Source organism: Callorhinus ursinus, unplaced genomic scaffold, assembly GCF_003265705.2.
Source record: "Callorhinus ursinus isolate GAN/ISIS: 27379988/994484 unplaced genomic scaffold, GSC_fseal_2.0 scaffold1, whole genome shotgun sequence".
Lineage (NCBI taxonomy): Eukaryota > Metazoa > Chordata > Mammalia > Carnivora > Otariidae > Callorhinus > Callorhinus ursinus.
The window spans coordinates 62,661,715-62,685,050 of NW_027397063.1; the positions used below are offsets into that span (position 1 = coordinate 62,661,715).

Consider the following 23,336-nt stretch of genomic DNA (forward strand, 5'->3'; position numbering starts at 1 on the left):
TAACCAGTAAATACTTCAAAACGGCTTATGCTGGGGTCTTGCTGCAGAGTGATTTCTGGGACTCTTGAGATTATTTTACAATAATTTTCTTCTAGTTGTTTTATGTTTGGTAACAACCTACTATAATTATTGTTATAGCCATAGTATATATTTCAATGTGTCAACATACTCAATTCCAAAACCTATAGAAGAAAATTTGATTAGGTTCCCTAATGGCCCATGAATCCAGTTTATAAATTACATGATGCTCCAAGTTGTTTCAAGAAAATATTTGCTTGTAAACAATATTTTCTTTCAGAATTCAAGACACATTTAACATATGGATTTTACAACAAAGTTTATTAGCTGTTCTCCTCTTTCTCATAAATGGAATGGATAATGTTGATAATCCTTTACAAACCAGTACTCATTTAAGAAACTGTAATGAGGAGGCTGTGAAAAACACATATTTAATAAACAACTCCAAAAAAGCAAAGGGAAGCCAAAAAATATTATTAAAACACCAGAAAAGTTGATTTCTGAAATCATATCTACCTTTCACTAAAGTTTCTTAAAATTGCTCACCATGAAGATCTGGGCAACTCTAGTGCACAGCAGCTACGAGAGGTGGAAAGTGTGCATTCTGAGGGGAACACACACAAGGCTTTTGCTTATCTGCCTTTTAGTGAAAGGAAAGCTGGAAGGAGAGGCAGAAGACCAAATCCAAACCCAATGACAAGAACAACAGTAACAAAAAACCCCAAAACAGAACCAGGAACCATTTGAAAACTTTTGTAGAAAAGAGGAGAACACGCCTATACTTCTGTATGTAATCTAATTTCCCTAAAGGTTTCTTTCCACAACCACCATACCCCCTTTTTCAGTTCACATGATTAAGGAAGATAAAGTCTAATCAATATTTAATTTAAAAACCAAACAAAAAGTTAAGAGTAGGTGGCCAAAGAAAAAATATATTTTAAATATATATATATGTTTGTGTGTGTGTGCAACTATGTAAAGAAAATAATTCCCATAGTTACAGAGTTTAGTTAAAGAAAGTTTTATATATATTTATATATATATATATTTTATTATAACAAAATAGGCAGTTACTGTGGGTAAAATATTCATTAAAATCTGATCCCTAAGAATACATTTAAAGTTTTAGACTATGAACTGGACTCCTTTTCCATTGCCATAATGATTACTACATCACCACCGTAATGTCTGTTCTGTCTGTATTTATGTCTACGAAGTTTCCTCAACCTTATGTGTAAAAGGTGAGCTCCCCTAGCACCTAAACATGGCCTCGATTTAGAGAATGTGATGATCATTATGTATGAACTTTTGTAAGACACTATAAACAGTGCTGCACAAGTAGATTAAAAACATTTTTAACACTGCTATTCCTAGCAAATGTGTTGAGAAAAAAACCCTCAAACAATAAAAGACATGAAGAACTCTTATGAAAAATGAATATCCCTTGTGAAATTATAAAAGTTAATGCAGACATTAATTTTGAAATTAAAAAACATATTTTCCTTATTTGTCTATAATGAAATATTTGCTTTGATAACACAAGTCAATTGAGAAAAGGACTTGAGAGTTAATATATTGGCCAAACCATGCTATTAAAGTTAAGCGTGCACTGTTGCTCAAAGTTTACTAAATCACTGATTTACACCACTTTTCTTTCATTTATACTGAAATTTGAAAAGAATGTATATAAAGCTTTTCTGAAAATCTCTTAAAGTTACTTTCCCTTAAACATTAAGGAATTTTGCCACAATTTCCCAGTCTCCCCAAATCCTTAATAGCTGGTCAGGCCATTCCATCTTCAGTTCTGAAAAATGGCCACAAACCAATAGTGACATAAAATAATACAGATGCTACAACTTGAAGGAGACCCTAGATGTCAAAACTAAGCACAACTGCAGACCATGATGAGTGGGATGTGACTCAACGTGGAAGGAGTATTGTAGACAGACTCCAAAAGGAAAGGGCAAAGAAGTGTCAGAGAAAATGGATTGTGGAAAAGAGAAACAGAGAAACATCAGTCCTCATAACTTTTCTTTTGCTGGAACCCAGATGTAAGGACCAGACTGTTCTTCTATGATCTGCTTCACTTGGTTATAAATGTCTTCCAGAGTATCTCCCTGTATAATAGCTGTAATAACAGAAACAAAATTAGTAACCTCCATTAATTATCTATCTTTACCATAACAACTATTGGTGAAATAGAAGCTAAATCTTAGAACTAGTTACTCACCCAGCAAGAGATCATTTATGTATTGTTTGCTTAGTAATAGCCACTCATTTATTTTCCTACTTGAAAAATATAAGAATTTTTATTTTAAATATTCATCAAAAAGTGAGATTTGGTGATTTTTACTTAGTTTTGTATATTTGGTAGATACACACTGAAGTACTTAAGAGGCAAAAGGGCATCTGCTGGCAACTTACTCTTAAACGTTTCAGAAAAAAAATGAAATGTGGTTAAAATGTTAACATTTAGAAAATATGGGTGAAAAGTGTATGAGAATTCCTGGTACTACTCTTGTGAATGTTCTCTAAGTCTGAAATTATTAAAAAAAAAAGAAAAAAAAGAAAAAAAGCACATGGGTTACAACACCATGGCATTTGATGTACTTAGGGTGAACACCTGAAAAATAATTTAAAGGACAAAATGAATGAAAGATTATTTGGGAATTGCTATGCACTCATTTTTTTAAAACAGATAATATATTAAAATGGATAAAAATTTATAAAGCATAAGATTAGCAAGGTCATTTTCACAGAAGAAATCAAGTCTGAATCTATTTTTCTCCAGTCTAGTATGTCCTAATGAACCACTTAAGAAACACTAACTTTTAAGATTCCTCATCACCACTGCTTAGGTTAGATGAATTATTCTGAAAACCACAATATTAATTACATAGCATTAACCAGAGTAATTAATTACTGGTAGATGTGGGCATAGTTCAAAGTTCAATGGGTCAGTTCATATGGCTCCAAATCAAAATTCTATCAGGGCACTGACACACATGATGCCAACCTGTGAAATGTTCAGTAAATTCTTGTTCCAGTTTCATGGCTCTCTCAAATGTCTTTCTGGCTTGTTCTTCTGTTAGACGCTTATTCATTTCCCTATGCAAATAAATTTAGAAATTAGCAATTAGTACATTATAATACTTTTTGAAAAAAAGATGACAAAGGAGAAGAGACACATAAAACAAAATCATGAAAAGTTGAGTTCTGTTGAGAATATGAATGTCATTAAAAATTAGATTCAGTCACTAAGTATATTGAGCTTTATGCTCGGATTGACAGAGGGTTTTAATACATTTTCGATATATTTTCGCATTGGCTCAAGGCAGCCAAAAAAACTAAGCATTAATTTGGTATTTTTCACTTTGATGAAAACTTAGAGATCTATCTACCAATTTACGGATAACAAAGATAACATATAAACATATCAAACAGCACCATGAGAAGGTACTCAACAAAATATAGTCTAGGGAGAACTCTAGAAGAAATGACGTGGTTTCTTTAACAACAACAAAAAAAGAGCTATGGAGGGAGAATCTATAGATTAAAAGAATTAACAACAAATTGTCACAAATAGATCTTATTTGGAACTTGATTCAAGCAAATAAATTGAAAAAAAAAACGTAAGCAAAACTGATGAGACAAAACACTAACAAAACTGAACTATCTGATGATATAAAAAATCATTTTAAGTGTTACATCAGAGAGATGTTTTCTAATAACATGATTCTTATCTTTCAAATATATACTGAAATATATGGATGAAATCATGTAACGTCTGGGGCTGGTTTCAAAATAATCTGGTGTGGATGGGTAGGGGGATAGATGAAACAAGACTGGTCATAGCTGATAATTATTGCTGCAGCTGGATGATGGGTATATGAGAGTTTGTTCCCAACTTAAAGGGAAAGCTTCCAATATTTCTTCATTAAATATAACATTTGCTTTGCTATTTTATAAGTGACCTTTACTGGATTAAGGAAATTCCCTCCTATTCAGTTTGCAGAATGTTTTTTGTCATGAATGGATGTTTATTTTATTAAATGCTTTTTCTGCATTTATTAAAATGATCATATGCTTTTACTCCTAAAATCTCTTAATGTGGCACACTTACATGGATTTTAAAAGATTCATTAAAAATTGTGAAAAAATATACATAACATATAAGTTACCATTTTAACCATTTTTAAGTGTACAGTTTATTGGCATTAGTATCTTCACATTGTTGTGCAACCATTACCACCACCCAACCCTACGACTGTTTTCATTTGGTAAAACCAAAACTCTATTCCTATTAAAAATAACTCCCTTTTGTCATCTCTCCTCAGCCCCCACTAACCACCACTACTATACTTTGTCTCTATGATTTTGACCACTCTGAGTAGCTCGTAAAAGTGGAATCATGCAGTATTTGTCTCTTTGTGACTCGCTTATTCCACCGAGCATAATGCCTGCAAGGATCATTCATGAATATACTGCAGAATTTCCTTCCTTTGTGTAATTGTGCCATATTTTGCTTATCCATGCATTCACTGATAGACACTTAGGTTTCTTCCACATTTTAGTTATTGGGAATAATGCTACCATAAACATGAATGTACAAGTATCTATTCAAAAAAGCAGCATATACCTAGAAGTGGAATTGCTGGATCATATAGTAACTCTATGTATCTTTTCATGTGCTTATTGGCTGTATCTTCTTTGGAGAAATGTCTATTCAAATCCTTTCCCTATTCTTGAATTGAGTTGTCTTCTTATTGTTTTAGGAGTTCTCTAAATATTCTGGATATTAATCCATTAAATATATGATTTGCAAATATTTTTCCCATTCTGTGGATTGCCCTTTTACTCTGTAGACAGTGTCTTTTGATATACAAAACCTTATTTTATTATTTTTTAAAGATTTTAAGTAATCTCTACACCCAACATGGGTGGGGCTTGAACTTACAACCCTGAGATCGAAAGTCACAGGCTTCACTGACTGAGTCACCCAGGGGCCCCTGATATACACAACTTTAAAATATGGGGCACCAGGCTGGCTCAGTCAGTTAAGCATCTGCCTTCAGCTCAAGTCATGATCCCAGAGACCTGGGATCCAGTCCTATGTTGGGCTCCCTGTTCAGCCGGGAGTCTGCTTCTCCCTCTTCCTCTGCTCTGCTTGTGCTCTCAAAAAAAAAAAAAAAAAAAAAAAAATCTTAAAAAAAAAAGTCATGGAATCCAATCTTTGTTGTTGTTACCTCTGAATTTGGTGTCATATCCAATAAACCAATGCCAAATCCAATGTTGTAAAGCTTTTGTCCTATGTTTTCTTCTAAGAGTTTTATTGTCTTACATTTAGGTCCTTGATTCATTTTGAGTTAATTTCTGTATATGGTGTTATGTCAGAGTCCAACGTAATTCTTTTACACGTAGATACCCAGTTTTCCCAGCACCATTTGTTGAAAAGACTGTCCTTTCCCCCACCGAATGGTCCCCCACCGTATCCTTGTTAAAAATAAAAAATCATATATATAATAGTTTACTTGTGACTTCTCTATTCTAATCCACTGGTCTTTTAAATTTTTTTCATCATGGTAAGTGTACTGTTTAATCCCCATCCCTTATTTCTCCCATCCCACTACCTACCTCCCCTCTGATAACCATCAGTTTGTTCTCTGTAGTTAAGTCTGTTTCTTGGTTTGTCTCTTTTTCCTTTACTTGTTTCTTAAATTCCACATGAATGAGATCATATGGTCTTTGTCTTTCTGACTTATTTTGCTCAGCATATCTCCAGCTCTATCCATGTTATTGCAAATGACAAGATTTTATTCTTTCTTATTGCTGGATCGTATATATATTCCATTGTATATACATACCTCGTCTTTATCCATTCATCTATCAGTGGACACTTGGGCTACTTCCATAGTTTGGCTACTGTAAATAATGCTGCAATAAATATAGGGGTGCATGTATCCCTTTGAGTTAGTGTTTTTTTTTTTTAAGATTTTATTTGTCAGAGAGACAGAAAGAGTACATACGGGGGGCGGGGGGGCTGCAGGAAGAGGGAGAAGCAGGCTCCCCGCTGAGCAAGGAGCCCGATGCAGAACTCAATCCCAATCCGGACCTGAGCCAAAGGCAGATGCTTAACCGACTGAGCCACCCAGGCATCCCTGAGTTAGTGTTTTTGTATTTTTGGATAAATACCCAGTAGTGGTGATTCCTGAATCATAGGGTTGTTCTATTTTTAATTTTTTTGAGGAACCTCCAAACTGTTTTCCACAATGGCTGTGCCAGTTTGCATTCCCACCAATAGTGCATGAGGGTTCCTTTTTCTCCACATCCTTGGCAACACTTTTGTTTTTGATTTTAGCCATTCTGACAGGTGTGAGGTGGTATCTCATTATAGTTTTGTATTCTGCTGGTCTTATATATCTGTCTTATGCCAATATTACAGTTTTTGTTACTGTAGCTTTGTACTGAATTATGAAATTAGGAACCCTGAATCTTCCGCGTTTTTTTTCTTTTAAAATATTGTTTTGGCTATTTGGGGGTCCCCTGAGATACCATATGAATTTTAGTATGGGTTTTTCTATTTCTGCAAAAAATGTCATTGGGATTTTGACAAACATAGCATTGAATTTGTAGATCACTTTGGGTAGTACTGACATTTCAACAACCTCATGTCTCCTAAATCTATGAACATGAAAAGTGTTTCCATTTATTTTTTAACTCCTTTATTTTCTTTCAGCCATGCTTTGTAGTTTTCACTGTACAATCTTTCTTTCATCTCCCTGGTTAAATTAATTCTTAAGTATTTTATTCTTTTTGATGCTCTGTAAATGGAATTCCTTTTCAGATTGTTCACTGTCCGTGTATAGAAATGCAATTTTTTTTTTTTGTTGACTCTATATGCTGCTACTTAACTGAATTTATTTATTACTTCTAAGAGTTCTTATGTGCAGTCCTTAGGGTTTGCTATAGATAAGATCATATCGTCTGCAAACAAATTTTATTTCTTCCCTTCCAATTTGGATGCCTTTTATTTTTCTTGCCTAACTCCTCTGGCTAGTATTTCCAATTCCTGTGTTGAGTAGAAGTGGTAAAAGCAGGTATCCTTGCCTTGTTCCTGATCTTAGGAAAACAGCTTTCTGTCTTTCACCATTGAGTATGATGTTTGCTGTGTGTTTTTCATACATGGCTTTATCATATTGGGGTAGCTTCCTTCTATTCCTATTTTATTAAGTGTTTTTAATCACAAAAGGGTGCTGTTAAATGCCTTTTTTAAAAAGGTAATCTCTATGCCCAATGTGAGGCTCAAACTCACGACCCCAAGAGTCACATACTCTACTGGACTGAGCCATTCAGGTGTCCCTGTCAAACGCTTTTTCTGCACTGAGATGATTTGTATTTTTTCCTTCATTTTGTTGATACAGTATATTATGTTGATTAATTTTCATATGTCAAACCATCCTTGTATTCCAGGAATAAAACCACCTGGTCATGGTGTGTAATCCTCCTAATGTGTTGGTGAGTTCTGTTTGCTAGAATTTTGTTGAGGATTTTTGCATTAAGATTCATAAAAGATACTCCTCTGTAGTTTTCTTGCAGTGTCTTTGTATGGCCTTAGTATCATGGTAATGCTGGCCTCATAAAATGAGTTAGGAAGTGTTTCCTTCTCTTCATTTCTTTTTTTGAAAAGTTTGAGAAGGACTGGCATTAGTTCTTTAAACGCCTGGTAAAATTCACCGGTGAATCCACTGGTGAAACCACCAGCTCCAGGGTTTTTCTTTGTTAGGTTTTGACTACTGATTCAAATTCCTTAGCCATTATAGGTCTCTTTATATTTTCTATTTCTTTTTCATTTAGTCTTGGTAGGTTTGTGTTTCTAGGAGCTTGACCATCTATGTTATATAAATTTCGGTGCACAATTTGTCATAGTACTCTTATAATCTTTTTATTTCTATAGAATCTGTAGTAATGTCCCCACTTTCATTTCAGATTTTAGTAATTCAAACCTTTTTAAAATAGTCCATCTAGCTAAAGGTTTGTCTTTTTTATTCCAAGAATCAACTTTTGGTTTCATTGATTTTCTCTATCACTTTCCATCCTGTCTTTTGTTGATCTCTGCTCTAATTTTTATTGTTTCCTTCCTTTGTTAGTTTTGAGTGTAGACTCTTGTTCTTTTTCTGGGGGTAGGGACTTGCAACAATGACAATGGCTACCTGCCTCTGTGCCTGCACCTCCAAAACCAAAAGCAGCAATCAGCTATTAGAGCACAGTTGTCTGAAATTTGGAGAACCAAACCTTATTGCCCAGCTTGGTCCCCATAAACTGCTCAAGAAAGGCATGCATGGCTGCCTGCTATGGGCTGAAGGTGGGGAGATGCGTAGCTGCTATCAGGCTAAAAGCTGAAATTAACCAAAATTAACCATTCAAACCTTCCCCTGGAAGTTGCAAGCCTTCAGTAGACTCCTGAGTTCCAAAGTAGTTACTTCTGAGATTCTGTTAAGTCCAATTGTGTCTGGGTAGGGAAATGGATTCCTGGTGCTTCTTACTCCTTCTTTTCTCTAGCTCTACCACTACTTTTTATGTGTTTCACTAACCTTGCATTCTTTTTTCTTTTAAAGATTTTATTTATTTGACAGAGAGAGAGAGAGACAGCAAGAAAAGGAACACAAGCAGGGGAGAAGCAGGCTTCCCGTGGAGCAGGGAGCCCGACACAGGGCTCTATCCCAGGACCCTGGGATCATGACCTGAGCCGAAGGCAGATGCTTAACAACTGAGCCACCAAGGCGCCCCTAACCTTGCATTCTTGAATAAACCCAACTTGGTTATTTTATCTTATTTAAAAAAATTAATTGTTGAACTCAATTTATTTTGGTAAGGATTTTTGCATCTATATTTGTGTTAAGACTGGCTTACCATTTTCTTTTTATTTTTTAATTTTTATTGTTATGTTAATCACCATACATTACATTAGTTTTTAATGTAGTGTTCCATGATTCATTGTTTGTGCATAATACCCAGTGCTCCACACAGAACGTGCCCTCTTTAATACCCATCACCAGGCTAACTCATCCCCCTACCATTTTCATTTCCTATGAGATCTCAGTCAGGTTTTGGTATTAAAATAATGTCCATAAACTTAGTTGAAGAATTTGTGTAATATTTGTATTATTTAGCTTTTGTTTATATTTATATTTATTTATATTATGTATATTATTTATATATTTTGTTTATATTTATTATTTAGCTTTTCTGAAAAAAATTTTTTTTAAGTATGACTTTCAAACATAGAAGAGGAATATCATCAATATACAGCTGGATGAATTTTAACCAACTTAAACTTACCTATGTACCATCTAGTACCTAGATCAAGATCTAGAACATTACACCAGTTACCCCAGAATCTGGGTGTGCTCATTCCAGTCACCTACCTACCTTTAAAGAGTAACCTCCATTTGACTTCTGTAAGCAATGATTACACTGGAATCATAGAAGGAATCCTAGACTATATATAGGTCTGGATTGCTTTTTTACTTAAATTATGTTTGTGAGATTCTTCTATACTTTTGTGTGTAGCTGGAGATGGCTCATTCTCATTATCGTAGAATATTTCATTGTCTAAGTATGTCGTAATTTATGTATTCACTGATGGACATTTGGATAGTGTTTTTTGGTTATTTTGAACAGTACTTCTGTCAACAATATAGTACATGTCTTTGGTGAACATACATAAACATTTCTGTTGAGTACATATCTAGAAATGAGACTTCTGGATCTTTAGTTATGTGTTGGTTCAGTTTTAGGAGATACTATAAATAGTTTACCAGTGTGGGTGTACCAATTTATACTCCCATCAGTGTTATGAATTTCAGTTGTTCCATGTCCTTGCTAACAACTGATATTTTTTCATTTTAGCTATTTTTGGACATTAGGGTTTTTTGTGTTTCTTTTGTTTCTGTTTAAGTAGGCTCCACGTCCAAAGTGGGGCTTGAACTCATGACCCTGAGATCAAGTGTTACCTGCTTTACCGACTGAGCCAGTCAGGAGCCCCGACATTATAGTTTTAACCTGTGTTTCCATGTTTGAGTACCCTCTCATACGTTTATTCACTATTTGGATATCTCCTTTCATGAACGGTCTAAGTCCTTTGCTCATTTTTCTATTGGGTTGCTTGTGTTAACCTTTTTAAAGTCTATCTGATGTGTGGTGATATCCCATTTTCATTCCTGATATTATTTATGCCTTCTGTATTTTCTTTCTTGATCTTTCTCACGAACTGTATACAGTATTTTTAAAGAAAACATTTTTGATTTTGTTGATCCTAACATGTTTGTTTTCTCTTTTGTTGTATTTCTACTTTCTTTGAGTTTCAGTGGTCTTTTTCTAATTTCTCAAGACCTTAGACTGCTAAAATTTATTTGACTTCCTACATTCTTTCCTAATATTTAGGGCTGTGGATTTTCCATCACCAAGGCTACTATACTCCAATTTCATTTACTTACAATTTTGTTACCATTTAGTTCAAAACATTTATTAACTTATGCTGTGATTTCTTCTTTGACCCATCCAGAAGTCAAATGCTTAATTTCCAAATATATGGGAATTTTCTAGTGATCTTTTATTGATTTCTACTTTAATTTCACCATGGTCAGAGAATATTTGTTTTTAATCACTGAAATTTATGGCTTGGCACATAATTAGTTTTGGTAATTGTTCTATGTGCATTTGAAATTAATGTGTAAATTCTGCAGATGTTGAATGTAGTGTTTTTTACATATGTTAGTTAGGTAAAGTTTTTACTTGGTGTTCCATATCCATACTGTTTTTTTGTTTCTTTTCTATTCAAGTATTTCCTGATCTGTTAAGCTCTCCCACTGTGATTCTGGAATTATTTTTTTCCTGTATAATTATCAATTTATCCTTTACATATTTTGAGACTGTATTGTAAGTACAAATGTATAAATATACCATCCTGATGGAGTGAACCTTTCTTTCATTTTTATGAAATGTCCATTTTTATGGCTAGTAATAATTTTTTGCCTTTAGATATACTTTGATAGCAATATAAACAAACTTATTTTTGATTAATGTTTGTACAGTGTATCTTTTTTCTAGACTCTCACTTTCAGCTTTTCCATAGCCTAATATTTAAGGTGTGTCTTATGGAAGCAACATATAGTTGATGGGTATCCTAACACACTATTCCAAAATATGGCACTTTGGCATATTGAATATTTTAAGCTGAAGGAATTTGCAAAATGGCAGGTATATGAATGACCTTCCCTGAGGCAGTTCAAAGATCCTCATGTGAGAGGTGACATTCCTATACCTGGAGGAAGCAAACATCCTTATCTCCAAAGATGGAGGGACACTGAGAAGAATGTGAACTAACAGGCCTTGCTAAGTTTCCCTAGTTTGCTGCTCTTAGCTTATATTCTTTGGTACTATCACATTTTCCTATGACTATCCATTTGTCACCAAACCTAGTATAAAAATGTTCAAGTTTAACTGTCTTTTGGGGTCTTCATTTCCTTATGAATGTTCCCATGTCACACAAAACTTGAATTAAATAAATTTGTATGTTAATCTGTATTTTGTTACAGAGGTCCAAGTGAACACCTAGTAGAGAGAAAAGAATTTTTCCCTCTTCTACAAAGGCAACATCTAGTTTATTTTTTCTTCAACTATTCTGACAATCCTTGTCTTTTAATCAGACCATTTAGTCTAGTATTTAGTTAATGAAATATTTGGGTTCGTTTAAACCATCTTACCATCTGTATCCTTTTGGTTCCATCTGTTCTATGTTTCTATTTGCTCTTATCTTCTTTTAGTTTTTATTTAAATTTGATTTTTGCTATTAGTAAGTAGTTATACATTATTTTATTCTTTTAGTGGTTACCCAGAGCTCCACTGCCCCCATTCAGTAATTAGTAGCCACATGTGACTACTTAGACTTAAAATTCTAATACATGTTACCTTATACACTTTAGTGTATTACTGTTAATGATGATAGCTAGTATCACAGAATGCTTATTTAATCCTCACAATAACCCTATGAAGTGAGTATATGATTACTATCTCCATTTTACAGATAAGGGAACTGAGATGCAGGGAAGTAAACTACCCAATCTAATAAGTGACAGAGACTGGATTTGTACTTAGAGGCTTGTGCCTTAGGCATTTATACTTACATGATATTTTCCATGGATTTGGGTTTAATAAAAATGGAGATTGGGTAAAGTTGTGCAATCTGTAATCTCTTTATGGCATTTCCAGACACATCGAGGATACAGTGTTTGCCCTAAAATAGAGGAAATAAAGAAGAAAAACAAGTGAACCAAGTATTTTCAATTATATCAAAGGTACATTTCCTACAGATACAATATCTGGATTACGATACGTTTGGATCCTGTTCACTTTAAGCAAACTTGTCATTTCTGTTAGCAAATTTCAGAGAGGAAATGAAGACAATGAATAATGACTATGAATAATTAATTTCCATTTTCAAATATTACATTTAAAAAGGAATGAAAATACAGTTCCCTTACTCCTAGCTTTCATAGATCAGTCTCAAAATGGCAACCAATATGGGGCTCCTAACTTTTATTTTGCCAAGAAAAACAACCGCCCTAAGCTACCATCTTACCATAATTATCATTTCATAAAAGAATATACAATCAACAAGGTTAAAAAAAAAGACTAAAATGAAAGAGAATCTTTAAAATGGAATGAATTTAAAATTTATAAAACCTCATTACCACTAATCTGTTTCTCATTTTATTGGGGACTAGCAAAAACTATCACAAACTGGCAATTGGGAATCCCACTTCTAGATTTAAGACATTTTTCTGACATGCTTATATTCACTTACAAAGGCCATTTGGATTTTTATCTTTATGAAAAGTGTTTCCATGTTAAATAGGATAATAATCCTAACTTATCAAAAAGATTTTATTATAACATTTTAAATCAGGTACTGCCTCATAATGCATTTTTAAAGAAAGATTTGTTTATTTTAGAGAGTGAGAGAGAGCACATGTGAGCAGGGGGAGGGGCAGAGGGAGAGAGAGAATCTTCAAGCTGACTCCCCATTCAGTGCGGAGCCCCATGCAGGGATTGATCCCCAGATCCTGAGATCATGACCTGAGCCAAAATCAAGAGTTGACGGCTTAACCAGCGGAGCCACACAGGTGCCTATGATAATGCATTCTGTAATCCAAGGGCTTAAGTATATTTCAATGAACAATTTCAAATTAGTAGGAATATTTATTTATTTATAGATTTAATTATTATTTTACAGAGGGAGTGAGAGCAAGGCAGGAGGGGAAGAGGGAGAGAGAATCTCAAGCAGACTCCCTGCTGAGCACGGAACCCAAAGCAGGGCTTGATCTCACGACCCTGAGCTGAAATGAAGAGTCAGACACCCAACTGACTGAACCACCCAGGTGCCCCACGAGCACTAGACCTTAATTTTATATACTGCTAACCTTACTCTAGTTTTTTAAAGTATCTTTCATTTTATAATGGTCTTTAGTTTTATAATGAATTTATAATTTATTTTACAAAATAATTTTATGATATTTTGTGATAGATTTTGTATGGTTTCCCAGGTATACTATTATCTGAAAATAGAGATAGTTTTACTTTTCCCCTCAATTTTTATGCCTCTAATTGATTTCTCTTAACAGCACTGACTAATGCCTCAAGTACAATGAATACCTTGAGTACAATGTTGACTAGCAATAGAGATAATGGACATCCTTGCCTTGTTCCTCAATAATGGAATTGCTTCATATTTCTCCTATTAAGGATTCCATTCATCCATCTCAATCTCTCTCTCTTCTTTTTCCTTTTTAAAAATATAACACCAATCTCTGTATTTTTCAGTTTTTCTCCCCCCAGGAAGGGTACTGAATTCTACCAAAAGCTTCTTAGGCATCTATGGATATATGATTTTTTTCTTTAGATTGTGGAAGATTACATTAATTAATTTCCTAACTTTGAGCTGACCTTAAATTCCTTTAATCCCATTTGGTCATAGCGTATTATTTTTGCAATATGGTACTGGATTCTGTTTACTAAAAATATTTAACATTTTTGCATTAATATTTGTAAGTGATATTGGTCTATGATTTTTCCTGTCTCCAGCAGGCTTAGATATCAATCTTATACTTGCTTCATAAAAAGAATGCTCTTGAACGGTTTATGGGGGCTTTAGAACAATCTAACCTTTGATATTTGGTAGAATTTCCCTGTGAAGCCATCTGAGTCTGGTGCTCTTTGTGGGGTAGTTCCTTGATAACTTGCTCTATTTCTTCTAAAGAAATTTTCCATTTCTAATAGGTCAATTTCGGTGAACCACATTTTTCTAAAAAATTATCCATCACAACCAAGTTTTAAAATTTATTTATAGAAAGATATACAAAGTAGCCTTTTATGATTTCATAATATTTCAATGGTATGTCCCCTTGTCATTTCTATTATTTGTGATTTTTCCTTTTTTAAAAAAATCAGGTCAGTTCATGGTTTGTCTATTCTGTTAATTTTTTCTACACCTTCTATTTTTCTATGTTCTACCTTAAATTCTTTAAAAAACCGTTTATTAATTATATTTACTGTAAAAAGTATATGTGAGTTGACAAAACATTTAAGTAGTTCATCAAGGATAAAGTTAGTTGTTAAGTTCTCTTTCCCCTCAAAGCACCAAGAAGATTGTCAGTTTTTATTTTAAACAGCTTGATTAAGGTATAACTGACATACAATAAACTGCATGTATTTAAAGTATACAATTAAAAAAAAATTTAAAAAGATTTTATTTATTTGAGAGAGAGAGCACAACTGGGGTGGGCGGTAGAGGGAGCAGCATACTCCCTGCTGAGCAGGGAGCCCCAGATCATGACCTGAGCTGAAGGCAGACTCTTAACCGACTGAGCCACCCAGGCGCCCCTAAAGTATACAATTTAAGTTTTGACATGTGTTATACCCTAAAATCATCATCAAAATCAAAATAATAAACATATTAGTCACCCTCAAAAGTTTCCTCATGCCTCTTTGAAACTTCTCCCTCTAGTCCTTTTCCAAGCAACGACTGGTCTCCTATTATCATAGGTATCTTTGTATGGACCTATGCTTTCTTTTTTCTTGGGTAAATATCCAGAAATGGATCATACGCTAGGCAACTGTTTTTCTTAAATCTCGTTCATTCATTCATTCATTCATTCATTCATTCAGAGAGCGCCTGCACACATGGGGCATGGCAGGTAGGTAGGGGAGGGGCGGAGGGAGAGGGAGACAGAATCTTGAGCAGGCTCCATGGCCAGTGTAAGTCCGATGCCAGGCTCAGTCTTGTAACTCTGAGATCATGACCCAAGTTGAAATCAAGATTTGGATGAGTAACTGAATGAGCCATCCAGGCACTCTCAAACTGTTTTTCAAAGTGGTTTTATCATTTTATATTCTCACCTAGTAGAGTATGAGAGTTCTAATTGCTCTATATCTCTGTCAAAACTTGGTAATGGTCAGTTAAAAATAATTTAGCCATTCTAATGGGTGTGTAATGGGACCTCATTATGGTTTCAATTTGCATTTCCCTATTGACTGATTATCTTTTTATGTGTTTATTGGCCATCTTCTTTAGAGAAATGTCTTTTTAAATACTTTGCCCATTTTTAAATTGGGTTGTCTTTATTATTATATTGCAAGAGTTCTTTATATATTCTGGATACGATACAAGTCTTTCATGAGATATAGGATTTGAAAATATTTTCTCCTAGTATATGGCCTGCCTTTTTATTCTCTTAAGAGTTTTTTCAAGAGCAGAGTTTTAATTTCAATGAAATCCAATTTGTCATTATTTTTTCTTTTATGGATTGTGCTTTTGGTATACTATCTTAGAAATCTTTGCCAAACCCAAAGTCATGAAGATTTTTCTATGTTTTCTTCTACAAAGTTTTTAGTTTTAGGCTTTACATTTCTGATCTATTTTTAAATTTTTTTTAAAAAAGATTGTATTTATTTATTCATGAGACAGAGAGAAAGAGAGAGAGGCACAGGGAGAAGCAATCTCCCCAAGGAGCAGGGAGCCCGACACGGGACTCGATCCCAGGACCCTGGGATCATGACCTGAGCTGAAGGCAGACGCTCATCCATCTGAGCCACCCAGGCGCCCTATTTTTAATTTCTGTATATGATGTGAGGCAATGGCTAGTCAATCGTTCTAGCACCATCTGTTGAAAAAACTACCCTTTTTTTTTTCTTTTTAAAAGATTTTATTTGACAGAGTGCGTGAGAGAGCACAAGCATGGGGAGCAGCAGAGGGAGAGGGAGAAACAGGCTTTCCTGCTGAGCAGGGAGCCCAATGCAGGGCTCGATCCCAGGATCCTGAGATCATGACCCGAGCCAAAAGCAGACGCTTAACCAGCTGAGCCACCCAGGCACCCCAAGACTATCCCTTTCTCCACTGAACTGCCTTTGCACTTTTGTCAACAGTTGTCCATATATACTGTGGGTCCATTTAAGGATTCTCTAGTATGTCCTGATGATCTACCTGTCTGTCTTCATGCCAGTAATAGTTATCTTGATTACTGTATTTTTATAAGTCTCAAAATCAAGTACTGTAAGTCCTTCCTATCTTCGATTTTTTTCAAAGTTGTTTTGGCTAGTCTAAATTTTTGCATTTCTTACGAACTTTAGAATTAGCATGCCATTTTCTATTGCGGTTGTACCAGACGTCAGTTCAACTGACGTCTAAGTAATATTAAGGCTTAGAAACCATGAACATGATATATTTCTCCATTTATTTACGTCTTTAATTTTCTCAGCAATGCTCTGTGGTTCTTAGTGTACTGATCTGTAAGTCTTTTGTTAGATTTCTCTCTTAAGTATTTAATATTTTCTGATGCCACTGTAAATAATGTTTTTCAAAATTTCAACTTATGACTGGTCTAAGTACATCTGACTTTTGTATAATGAATTATATTGTATCCTTCATTCTTGCTAAACTTATTAATTCTAGTAGTTTTTTGGGTAGATTCTATCAGATTTTTTACATAGACAATCATATCATCTGCAAATGAACACAATTTTACTTCTTCCTTTCCAATCTGGACAACTGTTCTTACTTCCTTTGGACTTACTGCACTGGCTAGGACCTCTACTATAATGCTGAAAACAAGTGGTAAAAAGGGATATTCTTGGCATGTTTCTAATGGGTATTGGATTTTGCTGAATGCTTTTCCTGAACTACGGAGATGATTTTATGATTTTTCTTTTAATATTTATAAATTCTGTCATCTCTCTAATTCCTGATATTGGTAATTTGTTGCCTTTTCTCCTTTTTTTTCTGATCAGTCCGGTTAAAGGTTTATCAATGACTTTGATCTTCTCAAATAACCAGTTTTTGGTTTCACTTATTTTATATATTGCTTTCCCGTTTTCTGATTTTTATTATTTCCTGTCTCCTGCTTATCACATAATTTGTTTTTATTTACATTATGTCCTCCCTTTCTCTCCTTCTAGCCTTTTACACCTGGCATTTATTTACTCTTAATCATTTTTGCTTGGAAGTTTTTAAGGCTATGACTTTTCCTTTGATCACTGTTTTAAATGTATCCCATGGATTCTGATATGTACTGTTTTCATTATTAAGAAAATCTATAATTTTATTTTGTATTTTCTCTTTCACATAAGAGTTAACAGTTTTAAAATTTCTAGTTTGCTGGGCCTGTTTTTAATTTTCTAATCATTTATAGCTTTACTGCATTGTGATCAGAGTATTATTTGTAACATTTCTACTTTGTGGAACTTTCTGATATTTTCTTCTCTACATGGTTTGCGTAAGAAATAGCTTGCTGCTGGGCACCTGGGTGGCTCAGTTAGTTAACTGCCTGCCTTCGGCTCAGGTCATGATCCCAGAGTCCTGGGATCCAGGGTCACATTGGGCTCCCTGCTCAGGGGGGGAGCCTGTTTCTCCCTCTGCAGCTCCCCCAGCTTGTTCTGTCAAATAAAAAAAAAATCTTAGGGGTGACTGGGTGGCTCAGTCATTAAGCATCTACCTTCGGCTCAGGTCATGATCCCAGGGTCCTGGGATCGAGTCCCACATCGGGCTCCCTGCTTCGCGGGAAGCCTGCTTCTCCCTCCCCCACTCCCCCTGCTTGTGTTCCCTCTCTGTGTCTCTGTTAAATAAATAAATAAACAAACAAACAAACAAATAAAAATCTTAAAAAAAACTAACTTGCTGTGACTTGGTGTTTAGTTTTCCGCTTGTCAGTAATTTGAAGTTTGCACATTATCTTTCAGGTAGGATGAGGATGCAGTTTTACTTTTTTAAAAAATTTAAAAGAAATACAACATTATAAATAAAGCTAAAGGTACAATTTCTTTCCTTCTCCTCCCAAAGGAAAACCATTGTATAGTGTCTATGTATACTTCTGAAGTAGATGTGTATCATTCCCATGAACGTTTTTATATTTACTAAATATGTATCCATAAACTATACAGGCTGTTCTGATATTTTAGTTTATATAAATAGTATCATATTGTGTATCTTCTTTTTGAGATTTATTAATGTAGATACACCTCTCTAGTGAATATTATAGTTTATTCACTCTAGCTGCCATATCCCACTGCATGAGTAAGTAATAATTACCACTTCCCTTTGTTGATTCCAATTTTTCACTATTATAAAGAGCTACTATGAACACCTTTATACATGATCCTCTTGAGTAAATTTCTACTTAGATACCAAGAAGTAAATTTTTGAGGGGCACCTGGGTGGTAGAGTCAGTTAAGCATCGGACTCTTGGTTTTGGCTCAGGTTGGTTGTGAGATCCAGCCCCAAGTCAGGCACCACACTCAGTGTGGGGTCTGCTTGAGATTCTTTCTCCCTTTCCCTCTCCTGTTCGTGCTCTCTCTTCCTAAAATAAATAAATAAATCTTAAAAAAAAAAAAAGAAGTAAATTTTTAAGTCACAGGGTATGAGCCGAACTCTTCTCAAAAGAAGTTCTGAGGCGCCTGGGTGGCTCAGTCGTTAAGTGTCTGCCTTCGGCTCAGGTCATGATCCCAGGGTCCTGGGATCGAGCCCCGCATTGGGCTCCCTGCTCGGCGGGAAGCCTGCTTCTCCCTCTCCCACTCCCCCTGCTTGTGTTCCCTCTCTCGCTGTCTCTCTCTCTCTGTCAAATAAATAAACAAAATCTTTAAAAAAAAAAAAGTTCTATCAATTTATATCCCCACTAATAATATCTAAGATTTCCTATTTTCCCAAACTCTTGGCATCACTGGACATCTCCATTTTTTCAATTTTTAAAACTGATCAGAGCTAACCAAACCTCTCATAGTATATCTCATATAAAAAAAGTAGTATTTACAGATGGAAAACTGAGATGCTGAATTACTGCTTTATGTTTTATAGGTATTCCATTACTGGGTCTTAAACTACTAGTTTTAAAGGTATAAGACAATTTGTTGATGTTTATTTTCCAGGCCCAAAAAGTAATTTAAGCATAGCAGTGTGTCTGGAGAACAATGTTTTGGCTTCACCATAAAACTGCTTTAACCCAATGTCAATGTATCATCAGACTACTCTGAAGGATGTTTTAAGAAAATCTGTTGCTGTTACAGTACTGCTGAGTATTTTTTACATTGTTGTTAATTAAATATGACTCTCCAGGAGAAAGTTTTGTCTAGTCTCTGTATAGGAGCAACTACACTTATCTTGAACATCTGGTTCATTTTTATTGATGAACACTGCTGGTCTTAGCTCTTTAATTATGCTAGATGTTAGAAAGCTATTGCTAAAATACAAGGTCTATGTCTAGCAAATGTATAGAACCTTAAAATAGCAGGCTCCATGCCCAGTGTGGAGCCTGATGTGAGGCTCGATCTCATGATCCTGAGATCGTGACCTGCGCAAAATCAAGAGTCGGATGCTTAACCAACTGAGCCACCTAGTACCCCTGATCTACTTCATTTTGTATGCATTTTTCTAAGCCACAAATATTCATTTGAATAAATTCATAACATTAATTAAAATGATCAATGCTATAACATATATTTTTTCAAAAATATGAACTAGAAGTTTCTATTCCATCATTCTTTTATACTGTCAAAGGCAATCAGATTAGAAACTATATTCTGGGATCACTTTGGTGCCTTTTTCTTTTTTTTTAAAGCTCTTATTTTTAAGTAATTTCTACACCCAACATAGGGCTCAAACTTACAACACCAAGATCAGGAGTTGCATGCTTTACCGAACGGGCCAGCCAGGCACCCCTGGTGCGTACCTTTTCTGCTACTTCCCGCACAGACTGAACACTTGTTCCATACAGATGGTTGTTATATTGGCCAGCTTCAATAAATTTATGTTCTTGAATGTCTTTTTCCATCTGTTCTCTTGAAGTCACAAAATGATAATCTCTTCCATCTACCTCATAGTCTCGTTTTGGTCTAGTTGTATCTTTAACAGAAAATAACTTGAGGAAGTGTTTAGTATTAAACACAACAAATCCATTTTCTGCTTCAATAATAGTAAAGTTCAACACAATGGCAATTAACTGAAATTTAAAAAGGGACAATAATACGCAGGAATACCTGATAACTTAGTATAAACCATTAAAAAATGGTAATGTTTACTTTTACCACACATGATGACAAAATGTTAAGAGCAATAATTAACAATTTTTATGTGGGCTACTCACGAGGAACACATGATCCAAATTTGTCAGGAAATTCTGAGATCAAGTCATCATTTATCCTGTCTTTCATAGGTCCCAATATGATCACTGGTCGAGTATAATTAACTATAAAGATAAACTGCATGTTAAAGGAATAAATACTCAACAAACATCAATGTACTTCAGACCAGAGAACAAAAGTATCCTAATTAAAAATTAAAAATATTAAAAATTTTTTCTTTTCCCATCAATGATGCCTAACTTGCTAGTTTATAAACCTTTACTAAGATCTTAAACAAGTCAGTCTCCCGTTGGAAGTCATACACTTGATAACTCAACCAAGTTAAATCCAGAATTTTAGCAGTGTTTCTATACATTGCTAATATCACCTCATTACAAATGAGAAAACACAGTTTAGTGTTTTACTGATCCTTTTTGAAGTAGAAATTGGTAGGAAGCAGATCAAAGAAGGGCAAAAAAGAAACTGGGCATAAGAGTTGATATAATCACAGTCGTGATCTAGAAAGATGATCTAATAGAAGTGGATTACACCTTACACTGGATTGTAAGGGATCATGTTAGAAACAGGGAGATTGATAGTAAGAACCAGAATTAACATTATGGTAGGAAGGATGAAAAGAAGGTTATAAATAAGGAAGATATGAGAGAAGATAAATAGGGCCTAGAAACTGGACAAGGGAGATGAAAAACACAAAGATCAAGATTTTTGCAAAATTTTGAACAAGGGTCACTGAAGGACAGTGACACTATCATGAGCACTAGAAATAAGTTGCTTAGGAAATAAAACAGCATTATAAAACAAAATAAAATGACTAGATTTCAACATACTGTGAACTAAACCATGTTTCATAAAATATATATAGCAAATTTCTGTATATATACTTACAGAAAAAAATATTAACAAAATTCTAATAGAATTATTTTGAGGTAGGAGTTAGACCTATTTTTTAAACTAAGAAGTATATTTTTCTAGAAGATTATAAAACATCAATAGGCTTCACAAACCTTCTTGTTGATTCACTGGCTCATAAGACAAGACATATTCTTCTTGACCACCTATTAGTCAAAATACAGATGAGAAAATCTATTAAGATAACTAATGCTAATTTAATTCTTCATACATAACATATAAATTGCTAGGACTTTCCTCAGAGAATAGCAAAGATGTAGAAAAAGGTACTTTATTTATGGGAAGATTAAGTTAAAAAAGTAGCAAATTATAAAGTCATAAGGGTAAGTCTGATAAATGTAAAAGCAGAATATAAATGTGCTATTTAACAACTACCTTTCTGTTATCCTGTTTTACATTATCATTAGATCTATTTAAAATCTTCATTTGTGACGTCATGTATGTGATACTACTTTTTATTTAGAAGCTAAGAACTATTAAGTCTCTTAAAGATAAGTACTTTAATGAAAAGTTCTACATATGTGAGTATTTATGTAATTTACTGCTATTAAGAATATGCTGATGTTTTGGTCCCACCAGATATAATATGTAACAGGATATATATAATTTTTATTTATAACTATAATAAAATTGTAATGTAAAGGTAAAACTGTTGTCACTATTTCACTGATGAAAAAAATTCACTAATTGCTTTAATAATTCATTTATTCAATTAAAAAATAAATTCATTTAAAATGAATTTAAAAAGCTTTAGATAAAGGTGCTCCCTTCTACTTGCTGGAATGGGATGCTGCACAATTCATTAATTGCTTAAAAAGCCAATTAGATCTTCAAAAAAAAAAAAGCTTTGGATAAAACTAAATCCTTCCCTTCCCACTCCAACTATGAATCACATAGATAGCAAATGAAATAAGATATATTTTGCTTTGATTTGAAAGCACTTTAGAAGTTAAATCCTCTAAGATTAAGTTAAAGGTTTAGAGCTTAATAATATCGTCAATAAAAAACTCTACAAATTGTATCTTGACTCAGCGAAAGGAACTGAAAGACTTAAAAATTCCAGTTCTTACACACACACACACACACACACACACACACACACACACACGTATAGAAAACAAACTAGGAAGGACTGTTACTTCAAGTGGTTCAATGAAAACAATCAATGTTGGATAACATATTTGAGGATTTTTCTCCTTGATTATCAAGATTCTATAACAACTTTTTCACTAAATTTGGCACTGGTTTATACCATACATATGCAGCTGTAGATTTTTTAAACTCATATATTGGCTTTAAAAGTGTATTTCATTGCTTTAAAAGTATTCTTTCCTGCTTTGAAAGTGTATTTTACTGTTTTATTGTCATAATATATAAAAAACATACCTAACAAGCTGCTTTTAAAAATACTATATGTAAAACAGGGTTTACATATTAGCAAAAACATGCAACTTGAATATTCCACACCTAACAATTCATGCAAATGGTGAGACAGACAGTATATACTTTCGTTACCTCTTTTTTTTTTTTTTTTTTTAAGTCTAGAAAGTTACTCAACTACTCTATGGTGAGTTCTGATTATATGTTAATAAAACATTAACAAGAAATCACATTCCCACACCAAAAAAAGAAAATCCTTATGTAACTATTATGCAAAAAACAACCAATCGAATGAGGGTTAAAAGTATATATTGTCAACATGAAAAATATCAGAGACTGATATT

General features: G+C 34.1%; 1 protein-coding gene across 10 annotated transcripts in view; it reads right to left on the reverse strand.

Annotated features, from left to right (window-relative positions):
* Positions 1–322: 322 nt before the first annotated feature.
* The window catches only part of DLG1 (discs large MAGUK scaffold protein 1), a 258,605-nt gene continuing 235,591 nt past the window's right edge, over positions 323–23,336 (reverse strand). For all 10 annotated transcript variants that reach the window (XM_073895197.1, XM_025876309.2, XM_025876298.2 and 7 more), the window contains 6 exons: positions 21,708–21,758; positions 20,706–20,807; positions 20,292–20,464; positions 12,204–12,313; positions 3,035–3,126; positions 323–2,146 (listed from right to left, as the gene is read on the reverse strand). In XM_073895197.1, the coding sequence (XP_073751298.1) occupies positions 2,040–2,146; positions 3,035–3,126; positions 12,204–12,313; positions 20,292–20,464; positions 20,706–20,807; positions 21,708–21,758 (635 nt within the window). In that variant the 3' untranslated portion in view covers positions 323–2,039. The remainder of the gene's footprint in view (positions 2,147–3,034; positions 3,127–12,203; positions 12,314–20,291; positions 20,465–20,705; positions 20,808–21,707; positions 21,759–23,336) is intronic.